Source organism: Canis lupus, chromosome 11 (assembly GCF_003254725.2).
Source record: "Canis lupus dingo isolate Sandy chromosome 11, ASM325472v2, whole genome shotgun sequence".
In the NCBI taxonomy this organism is placed as follows: Eukaryota; Metazoa; Chordata; class Mammalia; order Carnivora; family Canidae; genus Canis; species Canis lupus.
This window is the reverse complement of record NC_064253.1, coordinates 54,182,955-54,207,448: the sequence shown is the minus strand read 5'-3', so window position 1 is coordinate 54,207,448 and position 24,494 is coordinate 54,182,955. Positions and strand designations below refer to the sequence as shown.

General features: G+C 46.6%; 1 protein-coding gene across 3 annotated transcripts in view; it reads right to left on the bottom strand.

Moving 5' to 3' along the window:
- CCDC180 (coiled-coil domain containing 180) overlaps nucleotides 1-24,494 on the bottom strand; it is a 67,297-nt gene that overhangs the window by 3,524 nt on the left and 39,279 nt on the right. Inside the window, exons 26-39 of one of the 3 annotated variants that reach the window (XM_049116291.1) lie at nucleotides 24,081-24,179; nucleotides 21,806-21,925; nucleotides 20,243-20,302; nucleotides 19,983-20,155; nucleotides 19,645-19,700; nucleotides 19,450-19,528; nucleotides 17,550-17,630; nucleotides 10,294-10,360; nucleotides 9,333-9,474; nucleotides 5,938-6,098; nucleotides 5,258-5,395; nucleotides 4,642-4,753; nucleotides 1,945-2,050; nucleotides 1,031-1,166 (exon numbers count right to left, since the gene is read on the bottom strand). In XM_049116291.1, the coding sequence (XP_048972248.1) occupies nucleotides 1,031-1,166; nucleotides 1,945-2,050; nucleotides 4,642-4,753; nucleotides 5,258-5,395; nucleotides 5,938-6,098; nucleotides 9,333-9,474; nucleotides 10,294-10,360; nucleotides 17,550-17,630; nucleotides 19,450-19,528; nucleotides 19,645-19,700; nucleotides 19,983-20,155; nucleotides 20,243-20,302; nucleotides 21,806-21,925; nucleotides 24,081-24,179 (1,530 nt within the window). Of the gene's footprint in view, nucleotides 1-1,030; nucleotides 1,167-1,944; nucleotides 2,051-4,641; nucleotides 5,004-5,257; nucleotides 5,396-5,937; nucleotides 6,099-9,332; nucleotides 9,475-10,293; nucleotides 10,361-17,549; nucleotides 17,631-19,449; nucleotides 19,529-19,644; nucleotides 19,701-19,982; nucleotides 20,156-20,242; nucleotides 20,303-21,805; nucleotides 21,926-24,080; nucleotides 24,180-24,494 lie in introns of those variants that run through there. The other 2 variants (XM_049116292.1, XM_049116293.1) reach the window with 2 other exon arrangements.

The window sequence follows — 24,494 nt, the reverse complement described above, 5'->3', positions numbered from 1 at the left end:
ATCTGCCAACCACCAATCAGGCAGGTCCAGTTGTTTTCTTCATTTTAGAGATGGGGAAACTGAGGCTCAAAACCTTGCCTGGGGCCACCCAGCTAGAAAGAGTCTAAGCGGGAACTAGGATCCACTTCCCTGACTTTGGATTGCACTCGTTCCTAACTGCCATCCTGCACTGCGGCCTCCTTGGAGCTCAAGGGTCTCAGCTCCCCTTGTAAGGCTGATCCCTCTACATCTTGAACCCTCACTGAACTCACCAGAGTTGTCCACTCTCCCCTGGGCTTGGTGTGGTGGCCAGGGCAGGGCCTGGGCTCTCCGAGTACAGGGACCAGCCTATCTTGTCTGCAGGCAGGACAATGTTCCTCTCTGGGCACCAGAACCAAAGGTCCCACAGGTGGCATCTGGGCAGAGCCTCCTCTTCAGGCAGGCCCCCTGAGCGTCTAATAGGCACTGGATTCAAATCCTGCCTTTGCTACTTCAGAGTGGCATGAGGGGACACACTCCTGTAAGCCTCAGTGTCCTCACCAATAATGAGGACACATCTACCTCCCTCGTGGGATACTTGTGATACACGAGTCAACAAGATACCTCATGTTGAGGAAAGAAGCTACAGCAGGTGCTTAGTAACTGCCGCCTCTTCCACCCACTCCCACCCACTGCTCCCATGGCCACTGTGCCTCTTCCTACTGTGCCCCCTCACTCTGATCAACTGCTCCTCCAGAAGGTCCTCCTTTACCCCCCAATCTGGGTATGGTGTTCCTTGGCAGGGTTCCCTCAGCACTGGGGCCCAAGCCATCAGACCCACACTCTCACTGAGACTGGACATTACCCACAGACCCCATCCTTGGGTCTGAGAACATTAACTGTCTTGAGCATTGGCACTGTGCCCTGGGGCACCCTGCCAAGGGTCATCTGCTCCATGGGCCAGACATCAGGGCACCCTGTGATAGGACGCTCCTTTCTTCCCAAGGCAGCCATGCTGAGCCACCCTGTGCTCCCTGGGACATGCACGCCCCTGCTCTGTCTGTCAGCTCACCAGGTAGACGGCATCTCGGGCTTCCACAGCTGCCAGGTGGCCCAGGGTTGTTTTGGTGGTGGTGATGGATGATGTTTTCCGGAGGAGAATCTTATATTGGATGGTGACATCGGTGGGTTTGATTCCTGGCCACTTCCTACAAATAAACATGTATGTAAAAGCCTGATGAGCTTGTCATCCTCATGGTTCACAGTGTACCCTCCAATCCTGGTGGGAATGTTTAGCATATCTTTTTTTTTTTTTTTAAAGATCATGTTTGAAACATCTTCATTAAAAGGAAAACCCTATTGAGCACTTAACGTTAAGCTTCTTTAAGTTCTTTCTCGTACTTTCACACTGTTTAAGTCCAGTGCATGTAGAGGGTCTGGGTTCTGCGTGGAGGGGGAGGGGAGGCCTGCCACAGCTCTGGCTGTCTCCCTTTTCCAGGCCTGTCTCCTCAGGAGGGGGCCAGCCGGGTGGCAGTCCCATTTTTCCTGGCCTATTTTTCCTACTGTGCTGGGCAAATCACTGCCTGACTTCTAGAGCCACATTCTTGGGGCACAGGCAACAAACTGTGCAGCACTGTGGCAGCTCACGCACGGTGACTCACAGTGCTGTGAGCGACTCGAGAGTGTGCCCCACATTGGGAGGGGCCTCCCTTTCTTTGCAGGCCCCTTTGTGGGTTCTTATAAAGGGAACTAATAGCTGCTGAGCTCTTACTATGTGCCAGGGGCACTCTAAAGACATCTCCTTAAACTTTCTCCTTATAATAATACAATGGAAGGTAGGCTGACGTGCCCATTTCACAGGTAAGGAAACTGAGGCTTAGAACATAGTGCCTTTCTAAGGCTTCCAGGTGCCCCTAACCAGTCCACTGCAATGTGCTCCAGCAAACACAGCCGTGGGTGGTATTCCTCAATACTCTTGGCTCTTACCTGCTCCCCCGTTCAATCAGGGGCTTCTCACTTTCTTCCTTCAGGGAAAGCCTAGCGAGTTTCCTCCGTATGAGGATTGATGTCTTCTGTTTGGGGGACTCCATCTCTAGCAGGCAAAAGACAGGTTATGAACATGGCCTCACGCACAGGCTGAGATCAAGGGGATTTCCCCCTGACCTTACGTCTGGAGGGACGAGGGCTTGTTTGTTCCTCTCTTCCCCATTTGGAGTCTCCAGTGGGATGCAGAGCCTGGCCCCACAGAGAAGCTGAAAGCACCTAATCTGTGGGCCTGGGGTGGAGGCAGGGGGGTGGTCAGTGGCAGCAGGCAGAGGGTCTGGCTGATGGATGGGGGGGTACGGTTTCAGTGCTCTTCTGCGCTCCAAAGCGCAGAGCACGATGCTCTGACCTTCGTGCAGCTTCCATGAGCCTCCAGATAAGATTCTTTGGTTTATACTATCTCAAATGGGTTCTGAACTAAGAACTACCCCTGGTGCAAACATATACTCGTTGTCCTTCTGATGTCTGGCTCGCTGACTGTCCTTTGTTGTGTTTTCCCAAGGGGGCTGCGCCAGTGGTGTGCAAGCCAGCAGACAGCAGCAGCCCTGATCTGCCTGCCGTGGAGGGCAGGGCCATGCTGCTCGGCTGGGAAGCCTGACTTACAGCAAGAGAGGCTTCTCTGGAGCTGCTCCAGGGGGGCCCCCCAGCTCTATGGTTCCTTCCAAGGTATCAAGAGTGCCTTCCCTCTTGGGCCTCATCACTAGTGCCTTGGCAGGTGCTGCTTCCTCAACAAAAGACCTCCAGAAAATGCTCGATACCTCAAAATGCGTATGCATTTTGACCCAAAAAAGTCCACTTCTAGGAACCTATTGCCCCAGAATAGAGATCTAAGGATACAGATGTTCCCTTCAGCACAAGGATGGAGTGAAAAACAGGAAATGGCCCAACGTTTGACAGCAGGGGAATAACTAATAAATTACAACACACAGCAAGAGAAATCGCTCAAGGAGGTGACTGACTGGCTTGGCCAACGTCACCTGAGGGTGAATTAAGTTATAAGAGAGCACACACCCAGTAACACCCCCCAACACACACACACAGGCAGACACACTCTGGCCTGTGCCCCAAAGGAAAGGACTGGAAGGATGGACAACAAATGTTAAGGGCACTTAGTCGTGGGTAGAAGGACTGTGCTCTTCACCTCCTTTGAAACTGATATTTTTAGTTTTACTATAAAAAAATTCTTATTGTCCTTGTAATAAAAAACTTTTAAAAATAAAAATATTTTAATTACTAAGTGATAAATGGATAACATTTAATATATGATTCAAATCTTTATATAGTTGTAAAAGTAATGCAGACATGATGAAAAATTTAAACATCACCTAACAGGGGGGGAAACAAACAATTCTGGGAGTCTCTCACGGTTCCACCCACCAGAGCTGATCACTGTCAGCAGTCCTGTACCCATCCCTCAGGCTCTGTCTCTCTCACTCTCTATGTCTCTCTGTCTCTGTCTGTGTCTCACACAGATTCATTTATATATATGTGAGTGCACATGTTTATATCACATATGCAATTTTTTAAAAAAATGCTATCATAGGTAAATACCAATTATCAACTTGTTTTTCCCATAACAGTATCCCCCCCAACTTTCCACATTGGCATGTGGAGACCCACTGCACCCACTTTGACAGCTGCATCATACGTACTCATACTCATACAGTAAATTATGGTATTTTTACCATAATTTACTGACCCAATCCTCTATACATGGATGTTAGTGTCATTTCCAATTCTCTGCAATCTCAAACAGTGCTGTGGTGAATATACTTGAAAAGGTATGCTTGAAAAATTATGTAAGTATTTCTGTCGCATAAATTCCTGGGGTTATAACTGCTAGGTCAAAGGTATACACGCTCCCAGTTGTGACAGGTACTGACAGAGGCTTCTCTGACACAGCGATACTGACATGTGCTTCTCCAAGGGTCTCTGTGGTGCTTGGGCTTTCTGACATCATCACCAGGGCTGGTTGTCACTAAATTTGAAAACCTTGCCAGGCTGTGGGTGAAAATGATATCTTAATAGATGTCTTTGTTCTCATGATTCATCCTCACCGTCAAGGTCAAGCATCCTTTATACTTACTGGCTGTACGAATTGCTTCTCTTCTGAACTGCACATGTTTGGCCTTTGGCTCTTTTTACAAATTTAACCTATGCCACAGGGATGTTAGGTCTTTTTCTGACCTATGGCTTATTAAGAATATCTGTTCAGCTTGTGGTGTGTTTTTCAATTTTTCAACATTTTTCTTTGTTTTTATTTTGGCCACAGAGGAGTGCCTGCCATTTCCTTAATGACTTCTGGCTCTCATATCGTACTTAGGAAAGCTATCCCTACCCCAAGATTATGAAAATATTTACTATTAGGGTTTTATTTTTTTACATATAATCTTTGACCCGTTGAGTGTTTTCTTCTTCTTCTTCTTCTTTTTTTTTTTTTTTTTGGAGGGAGAGGTGTTTGCTTTTTTAATTTAAAAAAAACAAAAACTTACTTTTAATGAAACAAAAATTCATCAGTCCTCTCAGTGGAGAATCTGTTTTCATTCTGGTGGAATTGGGGAAAAGCAAATGCCCCCAGCCCATCACCCTCCATTCACCAACCCCCTGGGCCCCAGGCACAAGGCCGGTGGTACCACTTACTTGCAACCCGGACATCATCGATGGTGACCACTTCATCCAACTGCAGCAAGAACTTCTCAGCAAAGGTGGCTAAGCTGGCTATGAAAAATCGGCCATATTTCCTGGTGAATTCCTGAGTGAAACATGGGGATTCTGGTGTTGCAGGGAGAGGAGCTTGCCTCTCACGGCAGGCTGAGGGAGGACTTGGGGAGCCAGCAGGTGAGACAAGACCAAAGCCGTGTGTCAGCTATGTCCAAGGTACGTGGCATCTGGTCCTCAGCCAAGAGGCCTCTCCCAAGAGCTGACTGGGCTTGAAGATAGGAAATGATTCAACAATGGCCACACACAAACAATTCACTGAAGAGTAATAAATAGACATGGATCTCAAAAAAAAAAAAAAAAGATTCCCATTAGTAATTTTGTAGTTAATTAATTAAGAAATCAAAGATTCTCACTAAGCCAGCCAATAGTAAGCAGCCAACCCTCTAAGACCTGTGGGCTTTCATGCCCCCGCTTCCACCAGGGTGCCAGCTAGGGGCCATGCTCAGCGCTGTTGCTGGACTGTCAGCCAGGGGAATCTCCCTGGGGGTAGTACAGCCCTCAGCACCCAGACCTGGGAGTTGATGGCACCACTGACCTCAAGCTTCTCCCTGGTTGTCATAATCACAGTGTCTAAATCGTCCTGCCTTTTCTCTTCCACTTGACACAGAGACTCCATTTCTTGGAAATGTGCAGGATGTCCGAGATTTTGATGGAGCTTGTGGGCATTTTCATCCTTCAAACAATCCATAAATTAGTGGGGACTTTGACTTGGTCTTTAGGTCAGGACCAAAATGTCATTGGCCCATGTCCTCTGCTAATAATCATGGCCATGGCCAGAATGATGTGTGCCCTGACCTGGGTGTATGAAGGGCCATGGATGAGCAGAGAAGAGGCAGAGAAGGTAAGATAGGGCCATGGCTGGAGCTGACACTGAGGGCTAGGGACTGGGAGAACTGAGCAGTTGCTTTAGTACAACCAGGTCCTTAGTCCAATAAAATCAATGGCATCCATGTCCCATGCCACCAAGGACCAGTAAGACCATTGTTGTTCATGTCAATGATCACACTCCCAAAGAAACAGCAGACCCACCCAGTAAATCTAAAAAGAAGTTTATTGAACACCTTCTATGAAGAAGGCATTTCTCCAATGTTCCGTGCCCATCAGCCCCCCATTCAACAACCCCAGCCAAGCCAGTTCTGCCTATGCCCCACCTCCATTTCTGAGCTCCCAGGGCTCTTGGTCCCAGAGAGGAATGATTGGTCCTGGGGCTCCCACCTTCCTTTTTTCCAGCTTCTCCTGATAATCCCAGAACTGTCTTCGGATCTCATTGGCAGAGTCGCAGAATCTTTTCCAGTGGTGTTCCTTGAAGTTCTCCATTACCAGCCAGCACACTTGGGGCAGCAGCTCCTCAAATCTCCTCATCTGGGCCCGCAATTCTATAGTAATTGGAGGTGGGGGACCAGGGGAAGGGACAGAGCAAAACCAAGGTTCTGAAGGAATCACTCCCACAAAATCCCAAAGCAGTGACCCAAAGAGAAAGACTTGATTTACAACATGGCAATAGCTATCTCATCAGAAGGGGTCATGTGGTCAGAGCAGCACAGAAAACACTGGATTAAGCAAATTCAAAGGACTTTTCTTCAACACTCTACAGTTGAAGAAAAGTGCAGCAAGTCTTGAGGAGTTGTCCTTCAAAGACTGCCTCAACTCTAGGCCCCTTCTGTCCCTCCAGACCCCTAGGCAGCTCTATGTTAGACCTACCTTTTCATCAATATCCCTTTACGTCTCACCCAGATTGTCATCTCTTTCTTTTTCTCTGTTGAATTTTGGATATTTTCTTTGATAGTAAAGCCATTCATAATTTAAAAATCTCAACTATTTATTCTTCCAATATAGAAGTTCTATGTGGTTTTCTTTCCTATCTACTTAGTCCCTTCTTACTTGTGCTTCCAGTATCCTTTTCTAATTAATTCGAATAAAGACATGATTTTATATTCTGTGTCTGATATATTCAATCCGAAGTCTCTACTGATCTCATTCTTCTGCCTCATGCTCAAGGGGCCCTTTACGTGTGTGTGTGTGTGTGTGTGTGTGTGCGTGCATGCGTGTGTTTTACTGGGAGCTCTTATTCTGGGCATTTGATTTGTGAGAATCCTTAGAGGTCTGAATTGAAGGCGAGTTTTTTTTTTTTTTTTTCTAGAGAGGGTTTGTAGTGTCTCTACCCGATAAGCATCTGGGGACAACTAACTAAAAAATCATTTTAAGCTAAATTATCAGCTAGAAGTCTTTTGGATGATCCACAAAAACAAAGTCGAACTCAGGCACAGAGGCTGCTTTACAGTTATGGATTCTTGTTGGAGTTTTCCTTCTGCTTTACCTGGTAGCTGAGTTTTTAATAAGACCATTTCTTTTGGGGCACTTGGGTGGCTCAGTGGTTGAGCATCTGCCTTTGGCTCAGGGCATGATCCCAGGGTCCTGGGATGGAGTCCCACATCAGGATCCCCTCAGGGATCCTGCTTCTCCCTCTGCCTGTGTCTCTGCCTCTCTCTGTGTGTCTCTTATGAATAAACAAATAAAATCTTGAAAAAAAAAACAATTAAACAATTCCTTCTGGTCACTGGTGGTGGCAGTGGTGTGGGAGTGGAAAGGGAGACTTGGTTTCTGTCTCATTCACCCTACTCTGCAGCAGTTGCCCTGTGAGGGGTGTGGGGCAGTTTTCTGTGGCTTTTGTCCTTCCAGACTTTCCATCTTGGGTGGTCTGGGGCTTTGTCTCCTGTTCCCAAGGCCCTGGAGGCCATAGAAACAAAGCTCAAATTCACCTGGGAGTCAGCAAAGGCCTTCAGGCAATGTGTTACTGTACAATTTCTCTCCTGGAGTTTCTATTTTCACTCAATCTGAGGGCCTTGTTATATTTCTTGCTTTATGGGTAGTTCATCAATACATTTAAAAGACTTTATCACAAAAATGTTATATCCAATACTTTTAAATGTTTTCATTGGGAGAGTTGGTCAGGATACTGGACTCCCACTGACTTCCTACAGAAGCTTTCTTTTGAGGAAGGTCATAGAGGATGGGATCCCAGAGTTCACGTGGGGAAATTCTGAGCTAGAGAAACAAAATGCTGCAGTACTTTGAATTCCAGTCGCTCTACAGTGACAGCCACCATGGATGATCTTCCCTGGATGTGACAGGTCTCTGCAGCCAGCTTAATCCTCAGAAAAGCCCTGCATGTGAGTGCTGTCTTAATCTCCAGTGTACAGGCAAGGAAACTGAGGTGAGGTGACTGGGTCGAGGTCATAAGGCAGGGAGACAGCAGTGCTGGGTCTTGACCCTAGGTCTGGCTGTCCCCTAATCCTCTCCCTCTTCTACCCGTGCTGCCCCTCAACCAAGACAGCAGGCCTTAGAGGCAGGAACAATTAGGACTTACAACTGTATACAACATACACGGCTATAGACAAAGATGTGGAGGAACATGGAGAAATGAGCAAAGGTAGGCACAGGGTATGTTTTCACAGCTTCTTTAATGTTGTTAGAATAAATGTGAATGGCACAATGTAGTCTATCTGCCTGTATTCATGTCCCTTTTCTCCAAGAGGCTGTGTTTATCAGGGTCATTAGAGCCCAGCACATGCTAGGCATACAGTAGGCTCTTAACAAATACCTGTGGAAAGTTTTCTTCAAACGGTCAAATACAGAGTTACCACATGCCCCAGTAATCCCACTCCTAGTCATACAGCCGAGACGTATGTCCACACAAAACGTGTGTGTGAATGTTTGTGGCAACGTTATTCACAGTAGCCAAAGGGCAAAGCAGCCAGATGTCTACCAATGAATGGATAAAAAAATTGCAGTACATGCACACAACAGAAAAAGAATCAGCCATAAAAAAGGAATGACATTCTGACACCTGCAATGAAATGGACGAACATTGAAAACATTATGCAAAATGAAAGAAGACCACATGGTATATGTTCCATTCATTTGCAAGCTCACAATATAGGAAAATCTAAAGAGGGAGTAGCTGAGTGGTGCTTAGGGCTGAGGCAGTGATGAAGGGACAGGGTTTGTTGTTGTTGTTGTTGTTGTTGTTTTTAAGATTTTATTTATTTATTCATGAGAGACACACAGAGAGAGGCAGAGACACAGGCAGAGGAAGAAGCAGGCTCCCTGCGGGGAGCCCCATATGGGACTCGATCCCAGGACTCCAAGATCACACCCTGGGCTGAAGGCAGGCGCTAAACCGCTGAGCCACCCAGGCATCCCATGGGACAGGGTTTCAAAACTGACAGCAGTGATGGTTGCCCAACTCTGTGAATATACTAAAATCCATTGAATTGTACACTTTACGTGGGCAAATTGTAATGGTATGTATCTCAATAGAACTGTCAAAATCATCTGTGCAAGGAACAAAACATTCTTAGTGATACGAACCACCAGATTTCTCAAGAACAGTGATTTTTTTTCAACGTTGTTTCTTCCAGTTAAATCTGATCAATGTTTTTACCTCATTCTAAGATGCTAGTTTTTCACAGGGGAGTTCCTGGGCGTCCCCCCCGCCGGTGACCTCCAGGTCAGGGAGGCGTCCTCCAGGCTGTGAGGCCCAGGCCCTGCTCAGTGGGTGGCACAGGTCACACCCTTGACCTGCCTGCCCACCTGCCTCCCGCACTCACCTATGAGGCAGGAGTTATGGTACTCCTCTGTCTGGGCATGGTACTCCAGGATCTTCTTGCAAATGTTCTCTGCGCACTGGTCAAAGTTTTCATACATGCAGTCAGGCCTGGTGACTGAGCGCTTCTCTCTGCGGTAAAACTCCTGCAAGAGAGGTTGACGATGTATGGGCGAGGACCTTCACCAGGAGGCTCTGGCCCATGCTCCCCCAACCTCCACCCTGTTCTCCATACCACCTAGCCCTTTCTCCTCATGTCACCTCCACCTGTGACACTTCCTACCCAGCCGCCCTTTACTCTGCTGTCATTATCCCAGTATGCAAGGCATAAGGGACCAAATGGCAAAACTCTATTTGTCCTTCAAGACCCAAATGGAATCTTATTTCAATGACCAGGTTGAGAGGTTTCCATGAAGCTTTCTATGAAGTACCACACTGGGTACTAGACCAAGCCACAAATATGGAAGATCCAGAGCCCCTGTCCTACAGAATTTGCAGCCCAGTGGGAGGCTGACAGGAACATGCACAGACACCCCTATGTGGGGTGTGCTGGAACTGGGCCCTGGGTAGCTCCCACTGAAGGCCCCCCCCCCGGGTGCCTGCTCCAGCAGCCCCACCCATCTCCCTGTGGTACCACCATGTCTGTTGCCCATCTGCAGGGTGCTGGCCTCCCAGGGACAGAAACTGGGCTTGTTCCTCTTGGCCCACCCAATATCTGACACACAGTATCCAGGAAATGTCTGGTGGCTCAATACATGGTAAATGAATGAATGAGGTTTAATTTCTAGGAAAACACATTAGGTGACAGAAGCTGGGTAGCTGTGGTCATGGGAGCTGAAATCCCCTTTCCTCAGTTTCACCCACAAGGCCATTATCAGCAGAACACAAGAGGCAGAGGCAGCTGGGGATGTGCGGCCAGCAGCCGGCCAAGAGACAGACAGAGGCCTGTGGGTAGCAGCCCTCACCTCCACAACGTTTAGCAGATGCTCATTGCTCTCCCAGAGAAGGGTCAGGATGATCCCTTTAAAATCCCTGCAACACACAAAGACAGATCCCTGAGAAGCCTTGTCTAATCTTACCAAATGGTGTGGACTAAACCAAATGGATAGAACATTCTGAGTGCTCAGCAGCCTACCTAGAATTAGACAGTTCATGTAATGCCCAGGTTCTCTCACCTGATATTCCTATTTGCATTGTTTAATGCCTCTTGTATGTGACAAGCTGGGTTTGGCCTCTTCCAAGAGTCTATTCTCTTTTGGCCTCATCACTTCTTATAGCTAGATATGTGCTCCTGCCCTAGGACCTTTGCATACACCAATGCCTCCCCAGAGAACACTGTTAACTTTCCTATTGGTCATATTGCTACTGCTCTTCCTCAGACCCCAGTTTGGTGGCAATTCCTGACCATCCTATTCCCATGCTCTCAGAGTGGTCCTTAGTCCTATAATACTCCCCACGGGGGGATTTGGGATTGATTTGTGTGACTGGCTGATTAACCTCTCTCTCTCCTAGAAAAATGGTAAAGTCCACCTGGACACAGACTGTTGTGTCTATTTTTGCTCACCAAGCAACCCCCGCCCCCATCCCACTACAATGTCTGCACTTGTCAGTGTGTCAGTATTGGTTGAAAGAACAATTTCTTATAATTATTAATTAAATGAGCAAGACTTCCTGTAGGACCAAACATCCTCCTTCTGCCATTTCTGGCCTTGAGGCTGACTGTGCACACACTGCGGTTTTGTTAAACAAATTTGCACAGACCCATTGGATATTCTTGTCCAGTTAGGTCAACCTTCTCTATAGTTGGAGTGAAACAAGGGAGAGGTGTCTTAGAACGGCATGTAGCTGTAGGACACTTGATTTTTCAGTTTCTGTTAAGTGATTCAGCAACTGTTGTTCACGTACATCGTTGGCCAATTTCTAAAATAAATGTGTATAGGTCACTTGATGTTTCATTTGAGAATTCACTCATTATAATTAAAGAAAATTAGTAATATACTGAAAAGCAAAGGATAAAAAGGCCAACATTTTATCATATTTACTTCTGCTGCTTTTAAAATCAATTTGGAATTAGGTTCATGTGTATTTCACATTCTGTTCACTTGTTAAGTGTTCCCCCACATTAAGATATCTTTTTAAATGCCTGTGTAACACCATCAAGTATGGAAGCAGCATGGTTTACAATCTCCTATTTTTGAACTCTTAGGGTTTCCCATTTTTAACTGGGATAAAGAGTATTCCACGGTGTATCTTTTTGTGCAAGTTTTCTCTTCTTGATAGGATGGTTTCCTTGGGAGAGACACCTAAGGAGTTGCACATAAAGGCATAACCTTTACTATCTTCCCAAACTGCTTTCTGGAAAGATCATTTGCTGTTGGCCATGACAAAAACTGTTCTTGGCCAAGTGTTAGGCAGGATCCTTCATATGTTTTCACCATCCTTTCCCAAACAGTATTTCATTGTGTGATTCATGCCACTGGCATGATTTTACTAAGGATAATGTGGAATCTCACTGGCTTCTCTGGGAAACTTCACATCTCCCCAGACTGGCCCATCTAAGCCCTCTGCCTTCACCTCACCTCTGCTCCTTGAACTCCTCCTCTTACCACCTCCATCTCCCCTTCGGTTTCCTGGTACCTGGTTCATTATGCCCCTGCAAGTGCCACCTCTGTCCACCTTGCAAGACCCCTCCTTTCCCACTCCCTGCTCTCAGCTCCCACAATCCCTTGAACTTTGGGATTCCCATCCCCCCTGGGGTTCTCAGAGGACCCTAAAAACAAATACCTGAGATTGAAAAGGAAAAAGGGCTAATTGGAAACGGGTTGAGTGTTTTAGCTACTTGTATGCACCCCAGGATTTGAAAACTTGTCGAGTATACCTCTTTTCATGGCAATAAATCTATTCACATGAGTTCAGTAAGAATCATCCTTCTTATAATGGGACATAACTGGTAATGCTGATATATAACCAAGGCTTTGACTGGAATGTCATATGGAGAAGGACACATAGAATCAGATATGACCAGACAATTTTAAGGAGCTAAGGTCAACTTTATGGACCCAACGCTCACAAAGCCCTCTTGGGAAAACCAGCCTGTATCTGGTTTACAGGGTTCCTAGCCTTATAGGTGAGAAAGGAAGGCCCCTTCCTGGCAAGCCCAGGAACCTTAGGATATTGTGGGGGCCTCAAAAAGAGAGGTTTCACCTAAATCTAGAGGGATTACTGGTGAAATCTGGCCTTGTTTCCTAGCCTCAAGAGGCTTTTAAAAGTCTAATCTTATGAATGGGTAAAGAAGATGTGATACATACACACACACACACACACACACACACACACACGCATGCAATGGAATATTACTCAGCTATCAAAAAGAATGAAATCTTGCTATTTGAGATGCTGTGGATGGAACTAGAGGGTATTATGCTAAGCAAAATGTCAGAGGAATATAAAATTCATATGATTTCACTCATATGCAGCATTTAAGAAACAAAATGGATGAACATAGAGGAAGAGAAGGAAAAATAAAACAAAAACAGGGAGGGAGACAAACACATAAGACACTCAACTAATAAGAAACAAACTGAGTTGCATAAGGGGACGTGGATAAGAGGAAGGGGTAACTAGGTAATGAGCATTAGGAGGGTACATGATGTGATGAGCACTGCGTGTTATATGCAACTGATGAATCACTCAACTCTACCCCTGAAACTAATAATACACTATATGTTAATTAAATTGAACTTAAATTTTATTTATTTTATTTTGTTTTTACTTTTTTTGTATATATTATTTTTATTTTTTTATTTTTTTGTATATGTTTTTTAAAGATTTTATTTATTTATTCATGAGACACACACACATACACAGAGGCAGAGACACAGGCAGAGGGAGAAGCAGGCTCCATGCAGGGAGCCCAACTCGGGATCGAGTCCCCAGGATCAAGCCCTGCCTAGGCTGAAGGTGGTGCTAAACCACTGGGCCACCAGGGCTGCCCATTTTTGTATTTTTTTTTATTGGAGTTTGATTTGCCAACATACAGCATATCACCCAGTGTTCATCCAATCAAGTGCCTCCCTCAGTGCCTGTCACCCAGTCATCCCCAACCTCTGCCCACCTCCCATTCCACCACCATTTGTTCATTTCCTGGATTTAGGAGTCTCTCATGTCCTGTCACTCTCTCTGATATTTCCCACTCATTTTCTCTCCTTTCCTCTTTATTCCCTTTCATTATTTTTTATATTCCCCAAATGAATGAGACCATATAATGTTTGTCCTTCTCTGACTGACTTCCTTCACTCAGCATAATACCCTCCAGTTCCATCCACATTGAAGCAAATGGTAGGTATTCGTCGTGTCTAATGGCTGAGTAATATTCCATTGTATACATAGACCACATCTTCTTTATCCATTCATCTTTCGATGGACACCGAGGCTCCTTCCACAGTTTGGCTATTGTGGCCATTGCTGCTATAAACATTGGGGTGCAGATGTCCAGGCGTTTCACTGCCTCTGTATCTTTGGGGTAAATCCCCAGCAGTGCAATTGCTGGGTCGTAGGGCAGCTCTATTTTTCACTCTTTGAGGAACCTCCACACAGTTTTCCAGAGTGGCTGCACCAGTTCACATTCCCACCAACAGTGCAAGAGGGTTCCCCTTTCTCCGCATCCTCTCCAACATTTGTGGTTTCCTGTCTTGTTAATTTTCACCATTCTCACTGGTGTGAGGTGGTATCTCATTGTGGTTTTGATTTGTGTGAGCTTAATTTTTTTTTTTTTGAAGTCTCATCTGAAATTCTTTAATGAAGAGTTCCAGCAACACAAACTTAAAAAAAAATCTATGTGGTCAATTACCCTTCTCCTACATCTACATTAATAATCAGATCAAATCTGAAGGGATCAGGTTTCTTTTGTAGGCAAGCATCAGAAAAAGGAGAGATAGAAGTTTTATGCCTCAGTGGAAAACTATAGCACAGTCTTGTGAGGTAGAAAATTCTCGTATTGTTCACTGTCTTTGAGATTTTGTTACTTGCCTGTAAACTGGACTGGGATCTTGTCGTCTGGCACATTTTCTCAGTTCTCACCAACCTCTCAATTCTTCTAGTTTTCTTCAATTCGTGGCTACAACTCCTCACATTAATATTTCCAAATTCTCTCCCACCCTCCTGACTTGATGCCGCTGAGAACTTGATGCCTGGATCTTTATTGAGACTTTTTGCATTGTATAGCTGGCTTTCCCTCCAAAATATAACAAAGTCCAACAAGCTGATGCTGGATGATGGACAATTGTAATGCCTGAAGCTGCTCCTGTGTGGGCCACTCAGGATGCCTCAGGCCCAACATCTAGAAATCTTGGCTGGCTACCCTACTACCAAGTCTCAACACATGGTTCACCTGGTCTTTAACAAATGAAAGGTGACTGAATGAGAAATGAACTGATACTGTCCAAAGACAAGAAGAATGAATCTTCTTTCCTTGAATAAGAGGAGGGACTGACCATGACTCCCTGCTTGACCAAACTTTAGACAGGCTTTCCTGAGCCTCCTTCTCGACTAGGCCTCATCCTTGGGCACCCCTGCTGGGTCCTATGTTAGCAAGTAAGTTAGTTTAGTTTATTTTTTAAAGATTTCATTTATTTATTCATGAGAGACACAGAGAGGGAGGCAGAGACATAGGCAGAGAGAGAAGCAGACTCCCCGCGGGGAGCCTGATGTGGGACTTGATCCCAGGACTCCGGGATCACAACCTGAGCCAAAGGCAGATGTTCAACCACTGAGCCACTGAGGTGAAGTGAAGGTGTCAGCAAGTAAGCCAGTTTATGCACAACCCCCCACCCTGATATCTGATCACCTTTGATATCTGATCACCATGGCCTGCCTGTACCAAGAATCCTACCAAGCAGGCTTAGCAAGACTCCCATCCACTGACCCCTTGCTCTGCACATTGGTTAGAAATCTTCTCTTGCCCTTACTGTTTTCTGAGTTGAGCCCTATCTCTCCCCTATTGGAATAGTCTTGACATCTATTGCAACGGTCCTGCACAAAGCCTTACTATTTTAACAAGTATCAGAACAATTTTTCCCTTAACACCTAGCACAGGTGTGCCTGGGAGGGACCATCCATACCCTCCCTTAATAAACTGAGAACTTCTTCGAAAGTCTATTTACATATTGCTTAATCTCAGGCAAAATATAAAATGGATTTGTTCCCTTTACATTTGTTGGCATTCTAGTGAGAATTAGTGTCTTCTCCACATGTTTATTCCTAATTTTATTTTCTCCTTGCATGTGATCTCTTTCAATTCTCCCCTTTCCCTACTGAGTGCTGGAAATTTCCATAGCAATTTGCTGGGTCAAAGGAGCAGGGAGAGGAGCCAATTTTTCCTTTGTTGGCCTATTTCCCACTACTGTGTCTTGGCTGGTTGCTATCTAATTTTTAATTGCATTTTACCTCAAAAGAGTTTAAAAATTTATTTGACAAAATTTTCCATCTTTTTCCTTGTGGTTTCATCTAGCGCTTCTTGGGGTGATGATCCTGTTTACTCAAAGGAGGCCTATGGGTGACACACTGGCTCCTCTCCACAGCTTCAAGGGGAGGATTCTCTTCTATCCGCAGTACACAAAGAAGATGAAGGCTTGGGACTTAACCAGAGTCGCAGTATGGGGGTAAAAACATCATCAGTCTGATTCCATTTTCTGACCAATTCACCACTGTGCTAGGGCCAGGAAAGTCTCTTCCCTTTCAGAGACTTCATAAATGTGGGATGCCTGGATGGCTCGATGGTTGAGCATCTGCCTTCGGCTCAGGTCATGATCCTGGGGTCCTGGGATCGAGTCCCACATCAGGCTCCCCACAGGCCTGCTTCTCCCTCTGCCTATGTCTCTGTCTCTCTCTCTGAGTCTCTCATGAATAAATAAATAAAATCTTTAAAAAGATAGAGAGAGATTTCATAAGTGCTCAATTTATTTATTACATTTTCTGGTTAGCCTGTGATTTTTTTTTACCACTAAAATACTGTGGTGTATCCATATGGTGGCTAACTATTTTGCAATATAAAGGGATAAACTATTGATACATGTGACCACTTGGGTGGATCTCAAAGGGCCTTTATGTTGAGTGCAAAAAGCCACTCTGAGAAGGTCACACAGTATGTAAGACCGTTCATATGATGCTCTTGAAGTGACAAAATGATAAGGATGGAACACAGATTAGTGGTTGCTCAGGGTTAGGGATGGTGAGGGAGAGGGTGGGTATGGCTATAAAGGGGTAGTGAGAGGGACAGAACAGTTGTGGTGATGATACAGTTCTGTTTCTGGATAGTGCTGATGGTTATGTGAATATACACAAGTGATAAGATGACAGAACCATACACAATTGAGAGAGAGAGTCAAGGTTTTTAATGATAAAGAATGTCTTTTTTGGGGTGGGGGGATAAGGGAGCATCTAGCTGATGACCTAGGACCCAACTTCTGGGCCACATGAAGTGAAAGCCACCCTTTTTTTTTTTTGCAAAGTTCACAAAACCCCAAAGATAAGACCAGTGGGGCAAAAAGACTAATAAGTAGGGGTGTTAAGATGGTGAGTTCCCTGTTCAAGGGGTACGTGTGTGTCCATGTCCACTGTAGATCTTGAGTGCTCCTAATTTTCTCTGAGTGCTCCTAATTTTCTAAAGTTGAAATCCTGCTTGTTTGCTTGAAGGGTAGCCATATTACGTGGAACAGTAGTGTTTGTTTTAATCAGTGAAATTGGGCAGCCTGGGTGGCTCAGCGGTTTAGCGCCACCTTCAGCCCAGGGCCTGATCCTGCAGACTGGGGATTGAGTCCCAAGTCAGGCTCCATCCCTCTGCCTGTGTCTCTGCCTCTCTCTCTCTGTGTCTCTCATGAATAAATAAATCAAATCTTTAAAAAAAAATCAGTGAAATTAAAATAAAGGAAAAGAGGAATGGGGAAGGTGAGACATTAGAAAAAAAATTTTTTTAAATCCCACAAACAAACCTCAAACTTGAAAGGGGTATGTTACTCTGCTACCCCAAAAACCTTAGCTTGGAGGATGTAAAATTTTGGTGAAAATGTCTCTTGGGATGAGACACACTGACCTTGACCCCTTCCTGTCCCCTCACCTACCTCTTGTGCTTTGCCCATCCCCCCCTTTCTTGGTTTCCCTCAGTTGTGTCAAGGTGAGCCACCCCCTGACTGAGACAATGGGTTAAAATGGAGTTGGCACTTACTCAGCGGGAGGTGGCGGCTTCTCCCCCAGCACCTGGTACTTTCTGTCCATGCGGTTGGGCGGCTTGGAGTACCGCGTGAAGCTGTGAGACACAGGGGAGTCAGCGCTCTGGAGGCTGGCGAGGGAGGCCCGTCTGCGGGAGCCCCACCTACGTGGCTGGGCTCTGGGTCTGCTTGTGTGACACTGTGACTCCCGGGTCTGAGGCTGACTCCTTCAAAATACTTCTCTACTCCCCCACAGCTGTGGAGACAACCTTAGCGGGGGGTGAAGGGGTGGTGTAGGTGTGTGGGGGGGTGAAGTTCTTATGACTAAAACCGACCTAAGGCCCCTGAGGGGGGTAACGAAGGCCCAGAGATATGTGTCCTTGCTTCCCTGTGGTGAGGACCCAAAGAAAAACAGGTGGAAGTGCTTTTTAAATAAAAATACAATATGTCCAGGGACACCCAAGTGGCTCAGCGGTTAAGCACCTGCCTTTGGCCCAGGGCGTGATCCTGGAGTCCCAGGACCAAGTCCCATATTGGGTTCCCTGCAGGAAGCCTGCTTTTCCCTCTGTGTCTCTGCCTCTCTCTGTGTGTGTCTCTCATGAATAAATAAATAAAATCTTTAAAAAAATACAATATATCCAGTTAACCTTGAATTTCATGGAAGCAGTGAGTAATTTTTGGTGTCAGTATGTCCCATATAACACCAGACAGCCCCAGCAACATGGACTTCATTTTGTAACCACTGAGAGACTGGATATATGAACGGATAATAGCTGGACTGTACCTAAGTACAGAACTCTGACCCAGAACCTGCAGCAACCTGCCCGGGAAACCAGCTCCTTGTCTACAGTGAACACTTCAGGAAGTCAGCCTGATGCAGGTCAGGCTTGCCGGAAGCCATGTTGTTCTCTCTTGTGGCAATCCAAAGTGCTAAGCAATAACTCCTGTGACAATCAGCTGCAAATGGTTGAGACTTGATTACTAACTGACAGCTTCCCTAAATTTTGTCCCTGCTTCTAACCTAGGACCAACCAGAGAGAGCCAGATTTGCAGCTGTAAATAATCACACTGAATGCCTGCTGCTAGCTTGCCTGCTTCTAGCTTCCCTACATCAACAGCCTCCAATAAAAGCACACCTAAAGCCCTTCCTTTCTCCACCATACAGTCTCCCTTGCCTGCTTTTGAGTCTCTACTAAAACCTAAATGATGATGGTTGACCCCCTTGCTGTACCAAGTTCCGAATAAATAGCCTTTCCTTTTCTCATCCGGTTGGTCTTAGGTTTATTTCCACATTGCAGATGGCATTCGTCCTCAAGAGGACCTCTCGGAGGTATGCAAAGCAGGAGATTGATTCCTCACTGCTACTTCCTCAAAACCAGGAATTAAACCACATCAATGGTTCCCACAGAGAACCCAGAAGTCAGTTCAGCCACTGGCTCTGTTACTCGCCTTCTATAACATCAGCATTGGGGGACAGTGGGGCCCCACCTGCACTGGACCATGAGTCTGACGACCCCGATGGGGGCATAGTGGGCAGAGTACATGGCCAGGATGCAGAAGTCTCGGATTCCTCCAACAAGCCATCTCCAATGTCCCTCTTTTTTTTTTTTTTTTTTTTACCAGGATGATGGGTATGGGCAGAGGGCTGGGATCTGCCCACTGTACTCATGGAAAACTACTGAACACCCAGATGGGTTCTCAAGGTGGGAGCCTATGTGAGCTGTGGCACTCAGCAGGAATGAACACAGAACTTCAGAGCCAACCGCTCACTGGGTCCCTTAGGGTCTCAGAGCTGTGAGCACAGGCATTGCATTCTGAGGAGAGTCTGGTGAAGCAACAGGGTGGCCTCTGGCCTATGCCTAGGGGGTTGGGGAATGCACCTGGAAGGGGAGATCCTGGGCAGCCCAGCATCCCTACCTTCCTGCTGAAGTGGCACTGGCACTGGACAGGGCTTTTCTCACTGCATGTTCTCCTCGATTCTGGTGTCGCTTCAAGCCTTTGATTGATGAGGACCCAGGAAAAGAAGAGAGGACCTGGTGAGGATGGACCAGGTGGCAATACTGGCTTCCCCACCACCGGTGCCCTGACACCCACAGGCCTATTAGCCTCTACCTGTCTGGGACCGGTCTTTGTCACACTGCTGGTTTGAGCATTTTGTGTCAGGAAACCTGAAACCAAAGGAAAGGACATGAGCTTTTCCCCAGTGACCATGAGGACAGCTCAAGTCAGGCACTGGGTAACATCTCAGCCCACAATATCATGTGTACCTGTCTTATTATGACCCCCATTTCCGAGGGAGAAACTGAGGCTCAAGAGGAGAGGCCCTTATATGAAGTCACAGGCTGTCAGGGGTGGGAACCTCATATGTGGGAGCCCACAGATGGTCCCTGGAGACTCTGGGCCATGAGGTTTGGTGGCAGGGCCCTGTTGTACACCCCATGGCCACTCACTGCAGGATCTTCTTGACCACTTCCACAGCTGGGTCTTCAATCATGGGCTTCCCCATGTGGCTCGGCTGGGCGAAGGACTCAGGGGTGACCAAGTCTAACTTGGCCTCCTCTTCAAGGGCTTCTGAAGATACCAGGATGTCACTCTCCACCTCCAGGTCAGTCATGATATTGTCCTGCAGGCCCAAGAGAAGGGTCTGAGTGTATGAGCCCCTCCTAGGTGCTATGGATACAGGCAGGTTGGGTTCATGTCCCAGTACTACCTCACCCAAGTCCTGCAGCTGGAAGCCAGCAGCCTGATTCTTTGAGCTTCTATTTTTCTTCTAAAAAAATGGCAATGGGCATAACTTTAGACGGTCATTCATTCATTCATGCATGCATTCATCTATGCGCGCATGTTGGCTTTCGAAATGTTTCCCAAGTACCTGCTTTCTGCAAGGCTCTGCCTGGGTCCTGGGACACAGTGTAGGGAGGTAACATGTGACCCTTGTCTTTACAGGGCTTAAAGTCTGGTCAGAGAGCAAGCATTTAATATGAACTCTACAAATAAATGTTTGGTCAAAATTGGGACCAGTGCTGTGAAGAAGTTCCAGAGTCTTCCATGAAACTGAGGGCCATAGACCTACAAGGCCAGCCTGTAGATATGCCTAGGCACTGTTCTTGAAAGGGATGAGTGAATGAAAGTGTGCACAAGTAAGTGGTCAACACCCCCTACAAGTTGGACCTTTGAGAAAGGGTAGGGGTGGTGGCCCACAATGAGTGCTTAGTTAGGCTATTCCTTATTTTATTTGAGCCCAGGCTCAGTAATGGACTGTAACAGGGAAGGACCCCAGATGGACTCCTGAGTTCTGTCTTGAAGGGTGCACTGCTAGTGGCATGATGGAGGCTTAGTATTGGTGATATGGCGTGAAGAGCTTCTCCGTAGAAGGGAGGGCTGGTTCAAAACATGGCAGTGAGAGGGTAGCCAGAGCAGAACTGGAGGGGTGTCCACTTATGCCCACATTGGTATATGTGGGTATCCACTTATGCCCACACTCCCCCCTGGAATTTAATCGAGTGCCTCTGGCATTCAAAGCCTGGAGTGAGAGGCTGAATGTGAGGTGAGGTTGACACAAGCTCTGCCCGTTTAGGCCACACAGTCTAGAGAGACAGCCCTTAAAATGGAGATCTCACTGTCTGGTCTGGTCTAACTGTCTGGTCTGAGAGAAAGCCCAGGGGAAAATAATGTCTTTGGGTGGGAGTGAGGGCGAGAAATGAAGAAGCCATGGAGGGCAGACTGAGGAGCCTGCTCTGAAGGCCCAGTCCAAGGGTCTGGATTTTACCCTGAGGACAGAAGAGTGACACAGTCAGACCAACTTTCTTCAGTGTCAGGTCTGGTTTCAGCTCAGGGAATGGATCATGAGGGGAAGTGAGAGAAAAAGGGCACCAAGTAGGCAAGAAGGGGCGGTGGGGGTCGGGTGGGGAGAAGCCAGTGGTTGCTGCTAGATGTGGGTAGGAAGGAAGAGGCTGAAAGGTAAGGTTGCCTGAGAACCAGTGGGTGGGGTAAGCTGAAGGTCCTGGTGGACATGAGGAGATGGTGTCAAGAGGTGAGGGGTCCCTGAGGAGACCAAGGCGGGGAAGTGAACTATCTGGGATTTGAACCCTGATCTGAAGAGAGAACCTATAGTCTTCCCAAGGCATCTCTGGCCTGGTGTCCAGCAGAAGCCTGGGAGCCGCCTCTTCCCTTAGGCTCTGCTGAGCCCTGCTGGTGTCCTAGGAGCCTGGACCAGACAGCTCACCCACCCTTCCCCACTGCCCAACCCCTTTCTTTACTGTCTGTGCCTTACAGTAAAGACCACTTGAGTCACGGACACTGTGTCTAGCCTGCAATTGAGGTACTGAATCCTCCGGCCAAGTCTTTCCTTCCAAGTCTGGACGAAGCCAAGGATGTCTTCTGTGGTCACCATCTAGGGGAAGAAAGCCACAGAAAGCAGGTTGCAGGAGGGCCAATTGTCTCCATCTGAACTGTCGGCCTCTTGGTTCTTTGGATCTGGGAGAGCGGGGAATGCTGGCTGGCTCTCTTGGGCAGCTGCACTGGGGCAGGGAATCTTTTACTGATGGGGCATCAAGAGTTCTAGTCCTGGTTTTATGGGTTCATTCTGGCCAAATCATTTAGATTGCTCAACTCAGTTTCCTCATCCATAGGGTGGGGGCCCAGAATACTCTCTGGGGTCACTTCTAGCTCTGAAACTCTTAGAAGGAAATGTTTGGCCCAAGATGGCCAGGCTGTGTAGAAGTGAAATGACCACAGCCTTTCTGGAAGGTGACCTAACAAGGTCACATACACATCCCCCTGTAGCAGCAATCCCATAGACCGTGCCCCGAGGTATGCCGGGAAGCACCTGTAAGGATGTTCACCTTCACTGTGCATCTCACACATCACTCAGAAGTCCTCATTCATGGTCCCCTGAATCTTTAACTGACCTACATAGATGACCCAGGCCAGGGCGTTCCTTGGCCTCTTCTCTTCCTTCATTTCCAGTGCACTCTGAGTCCTAACCATTTATTTGCTACTCAACTCTGGAACCAAAAGGTGTCTCTCCTGGTACCTTAGCCAGGCCACCATTCTCTCTGCCTCAGTCTCCCTGCCTCTCTCCTCTGTTCCTTCCTGCCTTTCTGCACACAGCAGCCAGGAGGCCCTCTTCACAGGCCATGGAGCACATAATCATGACCACACCTGTCCCTGGCATCTGATACATCATTTTCATCTCCCAATCAATGCTTTTCAGAAATATTCAACCAGTTGCTTCCATCAACACACAATTGCCTGCCCACCCAAGCTCATGCTTCCCTGACCTGGCCAGGTGGCTGTGCAAGCCACAGGCACCCTGTCCAACACCCTGACACCACCAGAGAGGACAATGAGGGGGATGGAGAAGTGAGGAAATGTGGAAGAGCGAATGTTTCTGCTCTGGAGAGGCAGAGTGGTCCCTAGAGGGTCTGTTGAAGGGGTTACTTCAGATTAATCTGGTTTCTTCATGCTGCCCGGGAGATGTGCATGAATAACTGCACAAAAATACAGAGGTCGCTGCAGACTGCAAAAAAGTAATAACATGAGGGACATGTACTCTATGTTTTGTGGATGTTCAAACTTTCTTCACGAAGCATGTGTTACTATGCAAGAAAAAGCAATAAAGATAGAAACCAAATGTCCTCTCAGTGTTAACAAAAAAATAAAACCTCAACTCAACTGAAATGGAAAAGACAGAGCTTGGTGAGGAAAGACCATCCCACTAAGACAGCTCCAGCTGAGACATCTGGTTCTCAAGCGCCTGGTTGAGCTGTTGAGAAAACATTGCCCAGGAAGGCCAGGATGAATGTGGACCGGGGGACAGAGATGTGTGCGCAAGGTGGAAAAAAGCAAGTAAACAACGTAAACATCCAGAGACCTGCTGTGCTGATCCATTTTGCTCTCATTTGGCCTTTTCACAGTTCATATGTAGAGAAAACAGAAGTAACCAGTTTATGTGCAATGGTCAAAAACACCAGCAAATGAAAAATCAAACAAAAAGTGGTTGTGCAGAAGGCATAATTCTGCTTCTGTGTTTCCTCTATGGCTGAGTTCCAATTACAGGAGGGATGCCTCGTGCCCTCAGAGGCGGAGTGAGGTCAGACTGCAGCCCCACACTCACTGGACTCTGCCTGCCAGGGAGGGGCTGGGGGCTGGAGGAGGGCTGTGTTTTCTTTTCTTCCTTGATTCCATTGAATGGAACACGGGTTAAATAGGATGGCTCAGAGGCCCTCTGGAGCTGGAGAAATCTTGATGACAGATATAAGTTTACTTCCAGTTTATAATTCTTGGGTAATGCAGGGGATCCCTGGGTGGCTCAGTGGTTTAGCACCTGCCTTTGGCCTGGGGCATGATCCTGGAGTCCTGGGATCGAGTCCCACATCGGGCTCCCTGCATGGAGCCTGCTTCTCCCTCTGCCTGTGTCTCTGCCTCCCTCTCTCTCTCTCTCTCTCTCTCACTGTCACTCAGGAATAAATAAATAAAATCTTAAAAAAAAATTCTTGGGTAATGCATCTTTACTATTCATAGCTCAGCAAATACTGAATACTTACTTTTTTATCTCCCTTTGAGCTTCGACACATTTCTATTTTCCTTTGGAGCTGTTCCAGAGAAGAATTTAATCCATCTGTTTGTAAATTAGACTTTGCAACCTAGAAAAACCAGAGGCTTCATGATTTTTTTTTTCTAGAATACTTATTCTGATCAGGAAAATGTTCAGCAAAACATACTGAGATGAATTCAGTATTGGAAAAATGAAATGGGGGAGGTGGGGTGGGAAATGCACCATGTTATCAGAAACTAGATCAATGCAAATGTAAAAGGGCTTGGTTTTGTTTTCTTTTTTACTCTCAAACAAATAAGGTTTAAAAATAAAATCAACAACCCACAGTAGCAGTTGAGGGCATTGTCCCACTGGTGACGGTTGTCTGAGCCACCTGGAAAACACGAAGAGCCTTAAAACATTC